The 20,573-nt window shown below is 51.1% G+C and overlaps 1 protein-coding gene across 11 annotated transcripts in view; it reads right to left on the minus strand.

Moving 5' to 3' along the window:
• SAMD11 (sterile alpha motif domain containing 11) overlaps nt 1-20,573 on the minus strand; it is a 158,788-nt gene that overhangs the window by 18,763 nt on the left and 119,452 nt on the right. For 10 of the 11 annotated variants that reach the window (XM_062603911.1, XM_062603956.1, XM_062603929.1 and 7 more), the window contains 3 exons: nt 14,448-14,540; nt 7,913-8,077; nt 3,288-3,438 (listed from right to left, as the gene is read on the minus strand). In XM_062603911.1, coding sequence (XP_062459895.1) covers nt 3,288-3,438; nt 7,913-8,077; nt 14,448-14,540 — 409 coding nt within the window. The remainder of the gene's footprint in view (nt 1-3,287; nt 3,439-7,912; nt 8,078-14,447; nt 14,541-20,573) is intronic. The other variant, XM_062603969.1, reaches the window with a different exon arrangement.

Consider the following 20,573-nt stretch of genomic DNA (forward strand, 5'->3'; position numbering starts at 1 on the left):
CCATCTGCAGGGTGTAAAAGTTTCTCCTTGAAGGAAGGTGAAGGAAATGTTCCCTGGCCTTCACACACACTAACCTGCACTGTGAGAAGCAGACTGCTCACTTCAAGAGTACTACCAGGAGCTGAGTGCCTTGGGGAAGAACATGCCAGGCTAAACGACCCCAGCAAAACCAAGTACATTGCCAACCAATTCTGAAGACAGGATTCAACAAGTAGGATCCAAGGAGTAGGATCCAAGCAACTCTGCAGGGCACAGCCACCTGCCATTTTTGCAGGAGACACGGCAGCCTGGAGATGGGAAGTACTCCAGGTTGGAGTAGTTACAGTGACACCTTTAAGTCGTACCCTTTCCTCTTCCAAGTCTTTTTATAACACTGAACTCAACAGTCTTTTCAAACCAACCACCGGGTCCTGGCTCTCTATAATCCAGGCCTGGATCAATCTAGAGAAGGCTCTAAGAAAGCAAAGCCATGAAACCAAACGGATTCTCAAGCCTGCAGCTTGGCAAGACTCATCAGTTTTACTCTTTCCAACAGAAGAGGAAGCTGAAGTGAAGAGCTGAAGGGACCACTACTCCACTAAAAGGACCATGGAAGCTAGTCCAAGAAAATCCATATTCAGAGTGTCTGTGCACATATGGGTATCACCCTCTTCAGAGCCAGCACCCTCCTGCCTTGTGTTTAGCATCACTAAACCCACCAGCCTGTTTATGACCAGCAAAGATAGGTATTAACTAGTTGACAAATGTCTGACCATACCCATCTTCCCAAGTATTCCCCGGCTTAGATTCATCACCCACTTCTTTGCACCTGGGAACATGGATATATACAATTCCCACTAACAGGCAAAGGTTTCTGCATTCCTGTCTTTGCAAAACCAGCAGCACTGCCCTGATAAATAGAACTGGATCACCAGGACAGGTTTCCCCCCCTTGCTTTGCCAGACATAAAGGCTGAAGTCTAGAGAGCCTAATTATTCTTGCCCACAAAGCTGCTGCACTGGAGAGCTGACCTGATCCCCACAGATCTCCTGATAGGAAGCTGAAATGGAATTTTAACACCATGCCAAACAGTTCACATCCCCCTGCATCATGTGTTATTGCTTCTGCTCCTGGGAAAGGAGATGCTGTAAATCTACTTACAGTTTGCCTATGTACGTGAGCCAGCCTCCTCCAGCGCCTTCTCCTCTGTCAGTGCCTACCTGAGCCCTTTAAAATTTCTCTACCTTCATAATAAAGGTTTGATTTACCCTCTTGACAAAGACCACAGCAGCCAAGTACAAAACCCAAGGCTAACAGCAACAGTGAGAAAGGAAGGGAGAAGTTAACCCATACAGTGCTTTACTGCAATACATGGCCATGGCTTCTCCTGGCATGACCTAAAAATGCCTGTGGTGCTATGGCAAAACAGCAAGAAGCAGTTTGCGCAGGACAGCTCCAACCTGGCCATGTCTGAGTGGGAGCAGAGTGACCCTTGGTGACACTCAGGTGGCTGCAGACTGGAGAAATAACAATCACGAGTACTAACGTCAAACAGACTGACCAAGTCATGACTATGGGGCACAGCTGTGGCTTCCCATTTCCCAGCAGGACTCCCCAGCTCTGCTAAGTGAGGATTATCACACCTGAGAGCCTGGCCAAGCAGGTTGGCCACCCAGGGCCCTATCAGACCCTCCCTGTGGGAGCAGATGACTGCAGAAAAACAGGCAGTCTGCTCTGCTATGCCTGGGAAAAGAAGGAATCATGGGATGCTCCCAGCCAGGCCCACCATGGTGATGCTTATAAAACCACAGAATGGTTTGGGTTGTAAAGGGACCTTTAAAGACCATGAAAGCAGGGTGTCCAGAGCAGCTGTGGCTGCCCCATCTTTGGCAGTGCTCAAAGCCAAGCTGGACGGGGCTTGGAGCAACCTGCTCTAGTGGAAGGTGCCCCTGCCCATGGCAGGGGTTGGGACTGGATGAGCTTCAAGGTCCCTTCAACAAAAGACACTCTGTGATTCTAAGATGAAAATTAATGTTTTTCCAATCATTAACTCCTCGCCTATGGTCTCTGTCCCCTGACCTAGTGAGCAGCTTCCTTCCCCCTCCCACAACTGAGGAGGAACAGCAGCCCTAACTTCAACTGTCCTTCAAACTGGGGGGTAACACCCTCTTTCCAAACAATTTAACACCCCCTGGCCTAGACCAGCTCCATTACCTGCAGTACCCGTCTGGCTGTAGCAAGTACCTCTGGATTTGATGCACCTAACTCCTTTTCAGCCTGCCCTCCTATACGTGCAGCACCTCCCCATAGCATCCTCCACCCTTCCGGATGCGTGGTGTTAGCCAGGCCTCCGGCTGGCCTGGCGCTGCTCCAGCCCACACAGAGCTGGAGACGCTCTCCCTGATGAGAGCCTGCACTCAGACTCCTCTATCTCTGCATTCCTCACAGCTCTGCCTACAATCCATATGGACTGGGCTGGATTGTATTGGGTGGGTGAGCCAAAGTACACCAGCTAGGAGAAAGCATTCCCAGGTCTGCCCAGCTCCTGACCGCTGGCCAGAAAGAAGGGAAAACAGATTGCATCTCCAAGGCTATAAATGTGGGGGGTGATTTTGAACTCAACATACATATATCCACAGCCTGCTGCCTGCCCCCACCGCAAGATGAAAGCAAAAAGAGTCTGGATACTGAAGCTTTTCATGCTTGTAGTATGATGCCCAAAGCCTTTGCACCCCTGTGGCTGTCAGGCCCTCTCCCACCTCTGTTATCCTGGTCAGAAACACACACAGCTTTAATTTAATTCCCTGCTGAAGTGCTTGATTGAGGAGGGGATGGCTCATGGCACAGAGCAAGATAAATGAGATGTAATTTCAGAGTGGGGATCAGCTTTCCAGTGCTTCCATCAGTGGTAAAGGCAAACTGTGCATCTTTCTTCCTCAAAAGAAAACTTTTTCTACTCCATCCTAAAGCACTGGCACAAGCTGCCCAAGAAAGCTGTGGCTGCCCCATCCCTGGCAGTGCTCAAGAACAGGATGGGTGGGCTTGGAGCAACCTGCTCTAGCGGAAGTTGCCCCTGCCCATGGCAGGGGGCTAGAATCCCACTTTGGCACCTACCTAACCCCTGAGGGAGATAGTAACACCTTACCTGGGCAAATCAAACCCACCCTGCTGGTACCTCCCCATCCATACGCTCCTATAGACCACCCTCTGCGCAACACCACCACGACAGGAGCAAACCCCGCCCCAAGGCGGCGGTGATGGGCGGCCGGCCCTGCCCAGCCCGTTTCCCCCCCCACCTCCCGCGGTACCTCTCGGGGAAGTGTGTGTCCCTGTGCTGGGGCAGGCCCTGCTTCCTCCGCTGGCTGGAAGAGTTGCTGGCCGAGGGGATGTGCGCTTCCATCGCGCCGGGGTTCCGCGCTGCCGCCGCCGCCGCCACTTCTTGCCGCGCACGGAGGAGATCTGGGGAGAAGGAAGGGATTGAGCCGCTGGCCCCCGGACCCCGCACCGAGGCGCGCACACACACACACACACACACACACACACACACACACACCCCGCTCCAGCCGCTACTCCGGGCTCTCCGCGGGCTCCGGGGCTGCTCCCGGCCCGTCCCTCCCCGCAGCCCCTCGGGCGACAGCGGGAGCTCCGGTGCTCCGCCTGTCAAGCGGCGGCCCCGCGGGTCCCTGCCCCGGGCACTCACTGTGCGGAGCGGGATCCACCTCCGAGGGAGTTCGGCAGCGGAGGAAATTGTGCAACTACGAGAGGGGGTGGATTGCTGTTTAATTGCCTTCCTCCTGCTGGAGGGAGGGAGGGAGGGAGGGAAGGAGAGAGGGAGGGAAAGAGGGAGGGAGGGAGGGATGGGGGAAGACAAAACGGAGAGGGAGGCTTCCCGAAGCCTGCCCCCCGCTCCCGGGGCGGCACGTCCCGGTCCCCGAGCCAAGCCGCAGCGTTATCCGCTACCGAGCAGCCCCTATGCGGGTTTAGAGACCGGGTTTGAGCCCGGGACCCCCGGGGAGGGGGAAGCAGCGTCCCGCGTGTCCCCAAACCACATCCCGGCACCTCCTGCTGCCGCCAAACGCCGGGAATGGCGGAGACACCGTTCCTTTGGGCGCCCCACCATGGCCGGGAACATCCAGCTCCATAAGAATCACAACGGTTCAGAGCACATGGGGGCACGGCCGGGCTGCACCTGCCCAGCACAGCTCTGCAGTCAGAAGGGATGCAGAGGATGGGGCACATCTGACCATTGGTGGACAGACCCATGAGAGGTCCAGTGGCACGGGCACACACACCAGCTGCACTGGCTGAGGCTTTCCCTCTCACAATTAAGTATCAGGAACCCCTCAGTTCCTGCACCTACAACCTGTGGGTTCCACCAACCTGTCTCTATCCCACACCAAACCCTCTGCTGCCGTTCACATGGTACACAGGAAGCACACACACAGATGCACACTTAGAGGAAACCTTTTTCATACACTCCCCATGTGCCACAGCAAAAGGAAGCCAAAACACAGCTGAGGAGAGGAGGGTTTATCCTAATGAACACATACTGAGATCTCAGAGCACTCCACATCCAGTGGCATTATTAGTCCTCTCCCCGCAAGCAAGTCATAATGAAGTTTAACGTGAGCGTGACATGGCCCTGGGGAATGCTGCACTTTCTGTCTCCTTGCCCTCCTTTACACCACCATACTGTTTTCCTTTGGTTCTGGAAATCCTAGGCATCCATATTCCCATTAGCTCCAAGCTTAGCTTGACCTTCACCAACCCCCACGTATTTTGGGGCTGGTCAAGGCAGAAACCCCATGATGGGACAGCAAACTGGGGTGGCAATGCTGACACCGCTGCTGGTACCTGAGCGCATCCAGCCACATTCATGCCCACCCAATCCCCATCCCATATCCCCAAACTGAAGAGGACAAGCATCCAAATGATGTGCAGTTCTGAGCAGCATAGCCATGCAGGACGCTGCACAGCAACAAACCCCATCAGCTGGCATGAGAAGCTGGAGAGCTCAGCGAGCGTGCACCTTCATTGCTTATAAATTCCTTATCTGAAACCCCCAGGTCACTCCCGATTGCCACGGTGCCTGTAATTTACAATTCTGGCATGCAGCCACTTCCAGAAGCTTCACTGATCCTGAATGACCGCAACACCCCCCCCCCCCCCGCACCCCCTTCTCCTTGCCCAGACCCCCCCCACCTCCAGGGTCTGTTATTTACAATCCTGCACTCTGACAGTTGGGAAATCAGATTGATTGACAGTGGGACGCTGGCGGATGGAGGTTCCAGGCACGGAGACAGCCTGAATGCAGAATGTGGGATGAATGCCACTGGGAGAATGGGGGCGGAGGAAAGGGGGGAAAGGGGGGGGGGAGGGTTGAAAAGCAATTAAAAAAAGAAGATTTCTAAATTATTAAGAGTTGTTCAATTATTAATGTTATTGGTGCCTCCATGTGAGCCCGCAGATAAACTGCGCTTTGTACCGCCACTAATAATTTATAGCCCGATCAGAGCCCTTTGGTGCGGAGACAACCCAAAAACACACCAGGTTTTGTGTTGTCCAATGTTTCACACCAGGCTCTGTCCATGCAGGCTCCTCTTCAACCCCCTGCCCACCCCAAAACCTCTGTGTGACCCTTCATTGATGAGACAGTTTAATCATAAGAATACCTCAGGCTTTTAATGCAATGAGCTACTCTGCTCATTCCATGGGGAGAGAAGGGGGTGACAGCAGCTCTTCTGCTGCCTGAATATGCATGTTCCCTGTGTCCAGCAGCCAGCCAGAGCTCAGGTTAAGTGCTCTGTCACAATACCAGTACGCACAAGGTGTTCTGTGCTGAGCACATGCCCTGTTGTATTCAATACGGTCTACAAGGACCTGTGTGTCGTGGTTGAACACTCAGCATTTGCCTGTCTGCATGTGTCACTCTGTTGTGCATGATGCATGTTATACACTGTCCTCTCATACTCTGCTTGTGTTCTTTGCATGGATGTATGGAAACTCACGTGGCTTTTCCCTGTACATACCTATGTATCATGCTTGCAGCTCTGCGAATGCCTGGGACAGCTGAACAGCACACAAATAAGCATGTGCCACGTTCACGACAGTGTTCCTCAGCACAGGTTTATGCCATGCCCTTGCTGATAAGCAAATCCTTACTCCTCAGTGAAAGGAATCGCCTTCTTGCCCCCAGAGAAGCCAATCAAATCAAACAGAGTGGAAAAGAAGACAGCCTCTTCATTAACCTAACAAGGAGCCCTGGGGATTTACACTCTAGAGCAGAGATTCTCCTCCAGCTCTCACTGGATGCTTCACCGATGTTGCCTGTGCTCCTTCCCTGGATCACGCAGGCAGGCACCTGCCATTACTGCAGACCAAGCCGAGCCAGCTTTGCTCACCTCAGGGAAGGAGACGGGGGCTGAGGAGCCTTTGGCCTGCGGAGGGAGACGCTGGTGGCTCCCGTGCTCTGCCAGGCGGCTCCTGCAGATGTGACTGCCTGGTGCCCCCTTTAGGCACAGCGCAGGAGGCTGCAGCCGGCCTGGATTTATCCAGCTTCCCCCGCAGCAGAGGCAAAACCTACCAGCATCCCCGCAATCCACGTGGGGATCCATCAGATCCTGGTACTGCGGGGGCCTTACTCCCCAAAGACGCCACTCCAGCCCCAGAACACGGCAGCAGCATTGGGTAACAGTTATCTATTAATGAGGAGGCTGCTTCAGGGCCAGGGTTTTGATATTCCCCTACGTAACTGCACAAGCATCAGCCTTTTAAAGAGCTCCTTTTAAAGAGCTCCTTTTAAAGAGCAGATTGGCAGCATCTTCCCTTGAACACAGACACCAGTGCAGAAATACTCCCGAGCTGCCACAGCCTAGGAACAGCAGACAGGCACATACAGAGGCACAATCTGCAATGCATGCAACAGCCCTTAAATAAATAAGGCCTAGGGGGTCTCTCAGCTACCCTCATGTCCAGCTCCTCCTCAGAGAACCAAATCATCCTGGGAAGGTCTGAGTGCTGGAAGCTGCAACATACAGGGTCGTCATAGCAATGCTCTGATGGAGCCCTCCCAGAGTAAGCATCCACTGGGTATGGAAGAAGTTCTCTCCCTTTCAGCAACCTTCCCCTCACTTTTCCACAGCAGATCTGGTTCTAGCTAGTGAAGAACCTGCTCAGTCCTTAGCGATGCAAATGTAATTGCTTTCAATGGATGATACTGTGGATGAACCTGGCCCATGGATTTCATTTGCCTGCTCAGCTGTCCTCCCTGCAACTTAGCTTCATCTACATATTTTAATTGTCTGTAACATCATAGACATCTAATTCTCACTAAGGTGATAGGTCTTTAACACCAATTTATGTGATGTCTGTGCGTAGCAACTACTGCAGAAACCTTCTAAGCCTATCACTATCAAGGTTTAACCAAACCCTGCAACATCACCTTGCTGTTTCAGATCCCAAACAGCAGGAATATCTGGCATTACCTGCATCTCACACCCTCCCCCAGCATTATGCCGACACTCATTCCCCTTGTTCCACAGTATGACCTAAATAAGACACCACAGGAATCTGAATATTCAGATTGACATGAACTCTTGAAACAGAGGAAGACAAGGACTCCCCTCTCTGCCACTGCAAAATACACAGTAGTGATGCTGCAGTTCATCGATTCAAGCAAACAAACATGTAGCCACCCCCAGATGGCTACATAAAGTATTAGTATTCAGGGATGGTGGAGGGCAGATGCCCCACAAAGATGATGAGAGAAAGGGTCTGTAGCATTCTCTTTCACACCACCTACATTCATTGCATGGCACACACACACACCACCTCATCCCATAAACCCTCCTTACATGCACACAGGGGTTAGAGACATCTTAAAAGGCAAAAAGCAAAGCGAGCCCCTTCTTCTCCCATCTCGGAGAGCCTGTACCTCCATGGCTGGGCACTGCCATGCTGTTGGCCAGCTGGTAGAGACGCTGCTGCTGCTGCTCCTCAAAGGTGCTGTGCTCATTCAGCGCCGACATCATGCGCCTGTAGTGCTCCTCCGGGGTCATCTGAGTCACCGAGTCCTCAAGCAGAGGCGTGTGGGAGTTTTCTGAAGAGCAGAAAGATTTGGTCTTTTTTCCCCCCCCATAGAGAAATAGAGTGGAACATCACGTAAATACAGGGGCAGTGCAAAGACAGAGCACGATTTCTCACAACTCTATTGTACCCACTGAACTTGAGGTACCACGCTGCCAAAAGCTGCACTCGTGTTCCAAGAGGTACTATTACATGGGGTCCAGACACACCTACAAGCTGCTAAACCTCCAAATGGGCAAGGAAAAACCCACAAAACACCTATGTACAACTTCTTTTTCTCCCTTTCCCTAAAGCAACAAGCACTGCATTATGACAACAAGAAATTCCCAGCCCGCTCCTTACCCCCAAGGTGGCAGAGGACAGGCAGGATGAAAGAGTTCAGAGTTCTCACCCTTTCATCTCGTGGGATGAGAGCTCTTCCTTTCAGTTAATTCCTGATCAGACACACACCCCTTTCCCCCACCTCTCTGAACACCTGCAGGGACACACTATGTGAGAGGTGCTCAAGCACCCAGTGCAGGTGATGCTGACAGCATCACCCAACAGTGATGACAGTCCAGCTGCCTGGACTGTCTTGGAGTGAAGTCACAGGAACACTTTGGCTTATGGCTAAGCACCCTGAGGCCATTAAAATCACACCCAACACGAATACCTCTCCATCTGCCTGGAATGACTGCACAGGGAGAGGCTTTGAGGAAGGCCCTGCCTGCTGCCTGGGCAGCAGGGATCCCACTCTAACAATCAGGGAGATAAAACCACAGAAGGCTTTCTGTTTACTGTAAGCAGAACTCAGAGTAATTACCCTTCTCTGCCTTGGCGGTGGCTGCTCTAACACTGTTTTATCTTGCATCTTCCCCACAGGCAAAGCCTTTTCATTACTGAGAGAGGAACTCCCAGGAACAATCTCCACAGGCAGAAGGGGAGGGAAGGGCTCCCCCCATGCTGCAGTCACCAGACCACCACCGTGTTCAGTGAATGACAAGACCACCCTACCGTGTGCCCCAGATTTGTGCTCCTTCATCCACCTCATTTCACATTGTCCCTCGGGGATCCTGGCAGGTGACTCTGCTGCTACATTGCCTCCGAAGTCAAGGTGGTGGCTCTGAGCACGAGCCATTTGCTTTATGCTGGGGCCAAAGTGCATCTTGCTGGGAAGAGAGCTGTGGAGCTCTACCAGGTGACAGGAAGGCCCCTAAGCTAGAAAAGATAGCCTGTGGCCATCAAATACAGCCCAAGAGACAGAGTAGAACGTGCCCTGCCATGGCTGCTCAGGAACTGGTTCATTTCTGCCTTGGAAGGGATAGCATTATTGTAACTACCCATATTGATAATATATATACCTAGATATGAAGGGATAGTATCAATAATAATAGTTGTTATAAAAATAACAATGAAGTTGCAGTCAAAAGGATTGCACCACCTGTTCCCAGGGCACCAACTTCAGTCCCCTCCCCTCCACTGCAGTCCAGCCATCCAGCCCAGCACAGATCCTCACAGCAATTTGTGGCTGTATCTGCAACCACTGATCTCTACCCGTGTCACAGAGCTGTATCTCAGGGACCATGGGCTTCCTGTGTGAATCACAGGTTCATGGGCTTGCTTCAAGCCAGGAGCCAGGTCCCACCCTGCACATCACACCTAGGAACCAGACCTGAAGGATGGAGCTGCATGAAGCAATGTGCCTGCTTCCTTCTTCTCCCCAGCTCTGGTACCCAAACCTGCAAGCCACCAGTGGAAGGAGCAGGGGCAGAATTCCCTTCCAGGTCCATTTCCCACCAAATCAGACTCCCACATCATCCTCCTCTGCTCTCTTGCTCCCTCCCCCAGGAATACCGAAGCGCACCAAGCATCAGTCCCCTCGTGATGCTCTTACCGAAGGCCTAAGGAGCAGAGCCACAGGCCACAGACCTGATTTAGAAAAACACTGATTTCCACACACCACCCTCCCAGCTGTGTCATTAGAGAAAAAGGGAGGAGGGAGGGGATTTAATAACACTTAATTACCATCAACTCTATCCGATCAGCCGCAGAGCAGATTTCAGGTGCAAGGAGGGGAGGGGGAATGAGGGTGGCAAGGGGAGGCTAAGAGGAGGGAGTCCAGGGAAAGGCTGGATTTGCACCACTTAAAACTTGGAAGATTTCACATGCCTCAGCCAGGGGTAATTCCAGCTTTGCTGCAGCTTTGCTGTCTGCTTTTGTCATTACCAGGGGTAATGCGGGAGACTGATCCCGACAAATCTCTTCCAGCCGCCAGGTGTGAAATGGACCCTAGAGCAGGCATTGGAAAGGCAGGGCAGGGGCAGGCATCTGCTGGGGCTCTCAGTGCTCCGTGTCCATTCAAACCAAGGAGAGCTCACTTCTCCCTCCACCAGCACCACCAGAGTCCCAATGGGAGCAGCCAAAGGGAATTCAGGCTCTCAGAGGTTTTTTGCTCTGCTTGAAGGACCTGTCATTGCTGCACAACCTTTTCATCAAGCTTTTGTAAGGCTCATCCTCCCCATTAGATAAGATTTAGATGAGACACTAGGAAAAGAAGCTCTTCCCTGTGAGGGTGCCCAGAGAAGCCATGGCTGCCCCATCCCTGGCAGTGTTCAAGGCCAGGTTGGATACAGGGGCTTGGAGCAAGCTGCTCAAGTGGAAGGGGTCCGGGCCCATGGCAGGGGTTGGAACTGGATGAGCTTTAAGCTCCCTCCAACCCAAACCAGTCTATGGCTCTATAAATCCCAGACAAGATGGGAACACCCAGCCTGTCCATCTCCTCCTCTCCTACAACAAGCTCATGACAGGCCAAGGCTGTCTTTACTAAACCACAGTAAAAGCTTAAGGAGCCTCCTGCAAAAGCATCTCACTCTGTGTTCAAAGCCAGGTCTTAGTCAGTAAGATCCTCACTGTTACTTGCCAGGGCAGAGAAGGCCGATGCCCACTCCCACCACATCCAGCAGTAGAGATGCTGGTAGCAAGAATGGGCCCAAACATGACTTCTTCATCTGGCCTAAACTGACAGCTGCCAAACCCATCAACATATGGATCTCCCCATCTCCAAAGGGGAGGAATACACTGGCAGAGGCTGGATCTAGACTGTCATTCAGCTCCAGTTCTGGTCTACTCCATTAACCAGACACGCACTGAGATTTTGTTTTGTTTCAAACGATCTACAATGGCAAAGAAAGGAGAATGGCAGAAGGAGCAGCATATGAGTTCATCAGCCCACCCCAGGGGGTGAGCACAATATTGTTCCCTACATGTGTTTTCCAGCACTTAGTCCAGTTTGTTTTCCAATCTCCCAAACCAGGAGCCTTCTACCCCATTTATTTGCCAGCAGTTCAAAGAGGATCCAAACCCCTCTTCCTGGGTTTTCCCTTTCTGCCATCGTTCAGTTCTATTTCATGTCTCCAGGTATCAGAGATGTGCATCTTCAGACACGCTGCTGCTGCAGGAGCGAGGGTTCTACTTGGGGGATTGTCTCCCAGGGAGAGAGCTTCCTCTGTGACCTGCCAGCCCAGCCCTCAGCCGAGCCTCTGATATGCTCACATTTCCATATTAGACACGAGAACGTTCTGCTCTGTTTGACAGCAGCGCTGGCGCAGCCCTGTTTCCACTGAGATAGGGCTCTCTTTTGATCTCTGGTGTGCACACTGCGAGCTTTGGGGAGGGGGAAGGGAAGGTTACTGCTTCCCTGCTGGAAGGGTTTCCAGCCCTACAGGTGTTTTTGCACTCAGTCGGAGAGGAGGAGTGATTTACTTGGCTGCCTCCCTTCTCCCTGCCTGCCCAGGCGCAGCCACAGCAGCACGAGATGCGGGGTCACTTCTCCTCTTCAAAGGGCTGGTTTGGAGACAATGTAGCTGCAATGGGGAGAGGGCAGTCCCCACCTCGAGATGTGCATCACCCCAAGAGAGTGATGGTGGAGGAGCAGCACCCACACCAGGCACAGCACCAGGCTGGGTGCATCCCAGGGAGCTGCTGCAGACCTGGCTCGGACCAGAGGAGCCTAGTCCTCGTTTCCCTTCCCATTCCTGTATGACAAACTGCACTCACAGCATCTGGGTCTCAGCCAAGCCTGGGGCTCGAGCACAATCTCACACTTTACAGCACTGCTCCAGAGCAGCAGCTCCCAAATTCCAGATAATTAGCCACTAGGGTCCATCCTGTTTGAAAACAGGTTGTCACAAACCCTGATCCTTCCATTTCCAGCCAGCTCCTTACTGCAGAGCTGGGAAAAGAGGGACTGTTTCCTCCCAGTCCTCCATGGTACCCATGCCAAGGAACACTGCCTGCCTGCTGGTGGGATAGGAAGTCTGGGAGTTCTCAGCTGCAAGGTGCTCTCACAGTTTGGGGCTTAAGACACAGAATCAGTGGCTATAGCCCTCTCTTTGAGCCCATTTTCACAGCAGGGACTGGGTAGGTAAAGGCCCCCAAAGCATGAAAGTCTCTCTCTCTATTCTGATGCTATTCCAGCATCAGAACAGCCTAGGCTTCAAATGCCTGCCACAGTGGAGAGAACAGGGGTTCCCCAATGACCTGATACAATAAACAGGTAACATGGGGGAGCAGAGAAAGGCCCCAGCTCACAATTTCCACTGTCTCAAACCCTTTCAAAGGGCAGGGAAGGCTTTCAGAGAAACAAGTGGGTGTAGAAAAGAGAAGTTTCTTTATGCAGGGCTTCCAAGGAACCCCTCTGTTAATGAGTTGGGGGAATCCCTGAGTCATTCAGAGCTAAAGGAGGAGTGCACAGTGCAAAGCCAAGGGCTGCTCAACCCACTCAAGTGAGCAAAAATGGTGGGAAGGCCAGAGGAGAAATGGAATGAGATCCTCTGACCCTGCTGCTCCCATGGCAAACCCGTCAATTCGTGCAAGTTCAGCCACTTTATGAGGGGGAATCCAAATGCAATAGTTTGGTTCCAGATGGCTTGACTCCAGTTTAGCCCATTCTCAGCCAGACCACACAGGTTGCTGTTCCCTGGATTCCCTTCCTAAGGTGCATGTCTTGGGATTACCAAGGATACAGACTCAGCAAAAACAGCAAAGATGACAGCAGGTGTTTCAAGTGGGTTACAGGAGCCTCATGCCCCTGTAGAACAAAAGCATTTCAGGATCTATAGAAGCATCCTGCTGGAAAGTTACCTGCACATCTACTAGAAACAGGGATAACAAGAATAGAGCAGATAAAGAAATCAAGGAAAACGGGTACAGAGTAGCAGTCTATAGGAATCCTCTTTGCACCTTTCAGAAAAGCCCAGTAAAAAGCTAAGATTTCTACTTGCATTACAGAGTTACCAGGCAGGAGGGGGTTACATGAAAGAAGAGATTTAGTACGTTCTTAGGCAGTATTAGCAATGTTATACTAAGTGACACTAGAATTCAACATCCTTCCAGAGATGCTGCCTTTCGGATCACAATCTGGGGACACAGAGTCAAGAAGAAACAATATACATTATGCAACACTTATATATACAATACTTCCATATACAATATGCAACACATATATTGCATAACGTAAGTAGCTTAAGAAGGCTTCAGGACAAACTGATTCCCTGGATTTGGGAATATCCACCTTGAAGAGCCTCAGCTGCTGCACTCCAAACCCATCAAACCCAGGATTTAGCTTCTACTCTGCTTTGTTTTTTAGGGGATTTTAGCAGCCTAAGAGCACAGGACAGGCAGAGTGACGGAGCTGGGTATTCCTGACAGCTAATTAGGTTGAACTTAACAACAAAGCCTTGAAGTGAAGGGCCTGCAAAACCTCATTTACACAACCTTGAGCCAAACTCATTAGCTGCAGGCTCCATTACCCACCGCACTTTGCCAGGCGTAAAGAAAGTTTAAACCCCCGTGTTTCTAGCAAAGAACCTTCAGACAAATCAAGAGATTCCATAATAATAATAATAAAAGAAGCTGTAAAAAAGAGAAACCTTCTGCAGATTCCATCTCTATAGGAACAGTGCCATAAATGCATACAAAAGGCAGCCCTATTCTCCCTGCTAGGCTTCTTTTTTCCCCCTTTAAAGGAACAGATGCCAGCACGATAAGCCTGTGTGTCTCTTTTTCTATTACACATGTAACCAAGCTACTCTGCCTGAAAAGTAGAAATACCCCGAAAAATCCACCTCAAAGGCTGCAACGTGCTTGTTTTTAATCATAAAGCAATTATTCTAATGAAGAGGCAATCCCTTTCTCGCACTGCAAGCCTCCCTCCGATGAGATAAAGAAAGCACAGAGCACTGGTAGCCTCCTTCATGCACCCTCGGTGCCAGACACTCGCAGCTCCCACCCCACAGCCTCTTTGCAAGCCTCCCTCCCCTCCCTCCTTAATTTCAATTAAGTTCCACTCTTAGGAAAGGAGAAGAAAGGGGAAGGGGATGGGGGGATGGAAAAGCAGCACTTACCCTTTGGGGACTCACTTCTGGCTTTCTTGCTTTCTAAAGGACACTCACTGCTGCTGTTGGGAGAACATACTCTTCTCTTGCCTAAAATCTCATCTAGAAGAGAGATGAGAAACCTGAGCATCAGATAAGGTTGTACTTTGCAGAAGCAAGCAGAGAGACTTTGGTATTTTGCTTTTCTCTCTCTCTCACACACACACACACACACAGACACACACACAGATATTATAAGCAAGGGGGGGGAATAGAAAGTAAGAAAAATCATCATCCTGAGAGCCTTGATCTGCTTTCCTAATCACGCAGCCCAAAAGCACATAATGACTATTCACACCCTGATCAATGCAACGCTCAAAAGCTATAAATTCCGAATCCAGTTGATTTCCTTACTGAGTTTCATCATTTGCTCTGGTGCCTTTTGTCCCCCTGGTGCTTCCACTCCTTTCATGCCCTGATGCAAAGCAACTGGGGGAGAGGAAGGGGAGGAAAAAAACAACACAGGGAAAAAAGCACAACAGATCTCTGAATCTTCCTACCACAGTATGTATCTGTCTCTCTCTCGCTTGCTCTCTCTCAATCTCTCTCTCCCCCCCCCCCCCCCCTTTCCTCCTCCTCCTCCTTCAAAACCTCAAGGTCCTTAGCAATCTTCCCCCTCTAGATTGTACGGAAACACTCAAGCCTTTTGCATTACTGCAGCCTCACAAACCCAACACAAAATATCTAATATACAATTACAGCGTCCCCGAACAGATTTAAAATCAATATCCTCCCATAAGGCTGGGGAAACTGAAAGCATGATGTTGCATATGGGCAGGAAGGAAGAGCCTGTTTGTCACTGCAAGCATCAAATTCTCATCTATCAAGGGCTCGTTAAAGATGCAGCATCTTAAGAAGGGGGGGGGGGGGGGAAACCCATCTCACAAACAAGCACCATGAGCTTTGAGGGAGCACACGTTGATGTGCCTGCGAGCCAACACGCAGGCAAAGCTCCTGCCGCTCGCCCCAAGTGTGGTGGGTAAGGAAGGTTACAAACCCCCTCGGTCCCATTTGCAACAACGGGATTACTGCTGTGCCAGGGGACGTTTGAAGCCAAGCAGCTGTCCCTCATCCTCAGAATCACTCCAGTTACTCTGGATTGAGCCAAGCAAGCCCAGGTTGCTGCCTTGGCATTGGATTGCGCAAGGAGCTCCAGAGCACAGCTCTGTGGCTGCCACAGTGCCGAGGGCAGAGCTTGCCAGGCACTGCCTCCATCCAAAGAGCAATCCTGGAAGCCTGCAAAGTTCCAAGTGGCATTTCGAGGCTCTAAAGAGCACAAGATGCCTCCGACTGCATCTTGCCATGACCCTGTTAACAGAACTGATGCTCAGAGGCAACCACGGAAGCTTGAAACTGCCCATAACCAAATACAACAGAACAGTGGCAATAGGAAGAAGACGGGAAAGGAAGGAGCCAGGCAGTGACAGCACTTCAGTTTTCTCAGCACTTCATATCCCAGGTATTGAGTCAGCTCCTGCCTCAGTTTACCCTGTAAATACCCTCTCCAAAGCCACAGTCCCTATGAGCTTGCCAAGCCAGCATCAAAGCTAGGAAGTACCTGGCCACACAGCACAGACAGAGTCACAAGCTCCCTCCCCTTGGAACGCTTCATTCTTCATGCTGATTTTCCTGGAAATGCCAGGCTGGTGCTGCAAACCCTCAGTGCTGGAGGCCAGGATCACACACATCCTCCTCGGGAGGGTTCTCATCCGGGATTTGTGGCTTTGAAACAACACAAGTCCCATTGCTCTGCTCGCCCCTCCCAGCCTGGCCAGGAGGCAGCAAAACCCAACAGGGCTTGTTTTGATATCCTTCAGGCAGGAGAGGCTCCATGGAGGAGCTGTGACAGCAGCACCAGCTCCATGTGACAGCAGTCAGAATACGAGCAGTGCAGATTCCTTGGTTTCACAACTCTGCCAAGGCACCTCATTACCCTCCTATCACTCCTTCTCTCTCGCTATTCCACTCCCACCCCCGTGTGCCCATCTGCCAGCAGACTCGCTCCGACTAGCACCATGCCCTGCTATTCCCAGGCACGTCAGCAGGACAGGCTGCAAGTCCCACCTCGCTCCCAACCAGCTGCACTTGGGCAGGGGAAGACTGAGATCACACAGTAGCTCTGAAGCAGCACCGTCTCCATCAGAGCTGTGCCCACCCATCTCCAGAACAGCCACTTGCAGCCCCGCGAACAGCCTGCATCCACACTGTGCCTTGGGGAGAGCTCTTGGATGTCTTGCAGTTGAGAGCTGAACTTTGGAGAGATCCCATGTTAGTGCATTCATCTCCAGGATGACCTGCAGTGTTTTCCTTCCAGCATCTCAGGCCCACACTGCACCAAAGCACCAGATCCCACACACCGAGTCTGTATGTGGGTTCCCCCCCCCCCCCAAGCTGTTTTCATGGCAGTCATCACAGAATGAGCATTTTCCTCTTTTTAATTCCCTTTATTTAAGGCAAAGCCCTGGGACGTGTCAGAGGCTGCCTCTGTCCCCAGCAGTGTGGGTACTAAATCACCGAGATACAGAGTAAGCAAGAAAAAGGGAGTAATTATCACCAGTAGCCGGGATGGAGGCACAAAGATCTAACAATGCACCCCAAATTTACTGCAGCAGCAGACAGCACGAGACTGAATAACAACCTTGTGAATGCCAGTGCGAGGAGTCAGACCCCCCTTAGCTGCAAAGCAGAGAAAAGGCAGGTTGTATTTTCATTAGTTACTTACTAAACTCACAGATCACAACCTAAATGACAATGTATTCATATTACAGCACCAATCCTTTCCTCTTTACAACATAAACCATATGCACAGCTTTGGCACATCACACAGTAAACAGATGCCCTTTACAGGACCCTGTGTTCTAAATTCATCCCCTTACACCCACGTGCAGTTCATCTAACCGTTCTTTGCCCTCACACAAAGAACCAGGATGGTGGTTGAAGGCATTGGGTTGGAAGCATCCACAGTCCATCTCCCCCTGACTTTGCAGCAGCAGCAGCAAAACCAAATATGTTTTGCAAATGAGCTGGCAGCAGAGCTCCTGGATGCCTTACCACCCTCACAGAGACAGGTTGTGCATTTAGAGTACACTGCCACTCATCGACCACAGAGCCAGCAGATAGCTGTTTGCTCAGCCCATGCACCACCAAAAGGCAACACTCCACCTCAGAGAATGGGAGGGATGGCTGGGGGGGTTGGCTTGGTTCTTCCTCCTGTTTTGTTCCCCAAATCCCTGCTTTTGCCTCTTTCCTCCTGCCTTCCACAAAGCATTTCAGTTGAAAGGAAGCCAAATAAAGCTGAAAATGAAACACATTATCAGTAGAACTGTAACATTATGAAGCTAAGCCAGGCAATAATGCAAGTAAGAAGTGCTAGAGGAAGCCCCAAGCATACTGATCACTGCCACCAGTGCCACACAACCATCCCTTCCTTGTCTCCTATGCAGGTCCCTAGATCCTGCATTACATCAAGGCTCCTGCCAGCCCAGTCTAGTACAGGAAGTGATCCAAAGAGCTTTTTGGAAATAAAGTCCATTATTTTCCCTAAAGATTGAGAAATCCAAGTGGATTTTTTCCCCCTTTTTCATAGGAGGAGAAGTCCAGCACTCACCTGCTGCACTTCTAATGGGAAACATGAATAGAGACAGTCCAGGAAAGGTCAGCTGGAGGAGGACAGCATTTCTGGCCCCATATACAAGCATAATCCAATGGCTTTGCAACCATAAAGAGAAAGGATGCAGGTATGGGACCATAACATGAGCTTCTGCAGAAGCCAGGGAAATGTGGGGTGATCTGATCACAGCCCTCCTTGGGCCTGAGACACACTGATCAGAGGCCATGGGCAGACACATCACCTGGAGGTAACAGCGCTTTGTACTCCTGCACTGCTGCTAATGCTCAGCCTCCCATCTTCATTAGCAGCTTGGAAGAGAGCACTTGGAAGCCTAAATCAGCTGGGAAGATTAGAAAAGTTATCCTTAGGTTCCCCCAAAGGGACTTGATCTCCACTCTTCACAAGGGAATGTGCAGCAGAGATGCACCAAGGACACACACTGCATCGATGGCAGGGTGAGAACTGAGCCCATGCCCTCCCGAGTTTCTCCTGGAGAAGGGAGATGAACAAACATGAGGTGGACACAGAATGTTGTTAAATGGGTGGACGATAGAAGAGGATCCCAGTTACAGATGAGGGACTGCGCCAAGACTTTCTGCACTGTGTTATGCTACAGCACAACAGGAGGAGATCAAGACCTATCTCACGCTCCTTATCCATATCACTGGCTTTGCTATGAAAGCTTCTTGGACCCAGAAGTCTCCGAGTAAACAGAGAACTGAGCCAACTTACACGGGAGATCACCCAGGCTCTGACAGCCAACATCTCATGAGAAGAAAGTCCTTTTTCCACCTTCTTTCACATTATTTTAACAGGAGAAAAACATCCTCCCTTGCTCTCAACTCCCCCCATCAGACTTGAAACCCTGGAGATGACAATTCCCACCGACCACTCCGAAATGTCTTGGCAGCATCCCCATTTATTCATCTCTTCCCTTTCCCTTGGCACACACAGGCCACCACCAGAGGAGCTGCTCTGCTCAGACAAGCCTGGTGCTCCAGCCCTGCTGCTCCGTCTGCTCCTGTGCCGAGTGTGACAGGTTTGTGGGGACCCTGGAGGCTTCCATCCCCACGATGGGCTTGTGTCTTTGTGAGAGGCTGCACCAGCTTGCTGAGTCTCAGCAGGCCCAGAGCTGCTCTGACAAAGGGGCCACGCAGGAGGCAGCGTGGAATCTGGCTGCACATCGGCCTCATCCCTTGCCAGCAGGGATCAATGGAACAAAGGGAGAGTGAAACACAAGGTCATGGGAATAACAGGCCATAATTTAACTGAGGGCAACGGGAATGGGAAACAAAAATAATCATTGGGGAAGCTGGGGGAAGGGAAGCGATGGGCTTGGGGGACTTGGGATGCTAGAACAATACAAAGGCATGGCAGCTCATGGGGCAGGGTTAGTTCTAGCAAGGAAGGGGGAAAACACGGCTGGATCACTGCAAAGGAGATGTTGAACGAGCTGCAAAATAAAGGTAGCATCTTCCTCCCAGCAGGTCAGCTTAACGGCTTTAGGGACATGGCAGGCAGCAGGCTTCCAACCTTAGCTACTGCACTGGGTTATCTCGTCGTTCCTTTGTGTCACATCTGTATCTGTTTGTTGGTTGTCATTTAGACTTAGATTGCAAGCTCTCCAGGGCAGGAAGCATCCTTTTGCTAGCTGCTGTACCACTCCTAAGAGTATAAACAGCAGAGTAAGCTGGGCCCTCCTGCAATGGGTCTGAACCTAGCCTATACCAAGGTATCTGCTAATGTTCCTGAAGCATCACACTTCAAGTTCACTAATCCCTTCCTAAACATGAGTTAATTGCATATGAAAGCTGTGAAAGCACACAACCAGACAGTAGTTGAGTAGGATTCCCAATGTACAACACATCGACCATCCTTCCTCAGGCATGAGAAGCTGCCTGCATCCCCTTTCTCAGCTCTCCCCACCAGGCCATCTGCCTTTCCTCCTACCATGCAAACAGTATCCTGCTACTTCCCACCTCCCTGTGCTCACTCAGGTTGCCCAGCTGGAGCTAAGCACCTACAAGGACTGTCCAGTATCTCACCCAAGGAGTGAAACAGAGGAAGATGGAGGCCACGCTGGAGTCATCCTCCTGTTTATCAAGAGGAGGTTTATTAGAGGTGGTGCATCAGCATCCCTTCATCTCACCAGATTCATTTTTACAGCATGCACCAAGCCACAGAAAGGTGGTAAATATTCATAGTATGAAAAACCACTCATGGAGAGGATACAGTGCGGATGAGAGAGCTCTGAATTCATTTGATATGCTGCAGAGAGGAATTTTAGCAATTGCAGACTTGTGAATCCCCACTCGCTTCCAGAAGGCATTTAAAGACTGAGGCTGGGAGGGTGGGCTGGAAGTCCAGGCCTTTTGGAGACTCACTCTGTGGCTCTAGAAAGCAGCATGTTCTAGTGAGTAAGACAGAAGGTTGAAGCTTGTTAAATCAGAAGACTTAAGCATGGTTCCAGCAAGGATCAGACTTTA

The sequence above is a fragment of the Pezoporus occidentalis genome, unplaced genomic scaffold (genome assembly GCF_034315485.1).
Source record: "Pezoporus occidentalis ecotype Australia unplaced genomic scaffold, CSIRO_AGI_Poc_V1 ctg119, whole genome shotgun sequence".
Taxonomy (NCBI): Eukaryota; Metazoa; Chordata; class Aves; order Psittaciformes; family Psittacidae; genus Pezoporus; species Pezoporus occidentalis.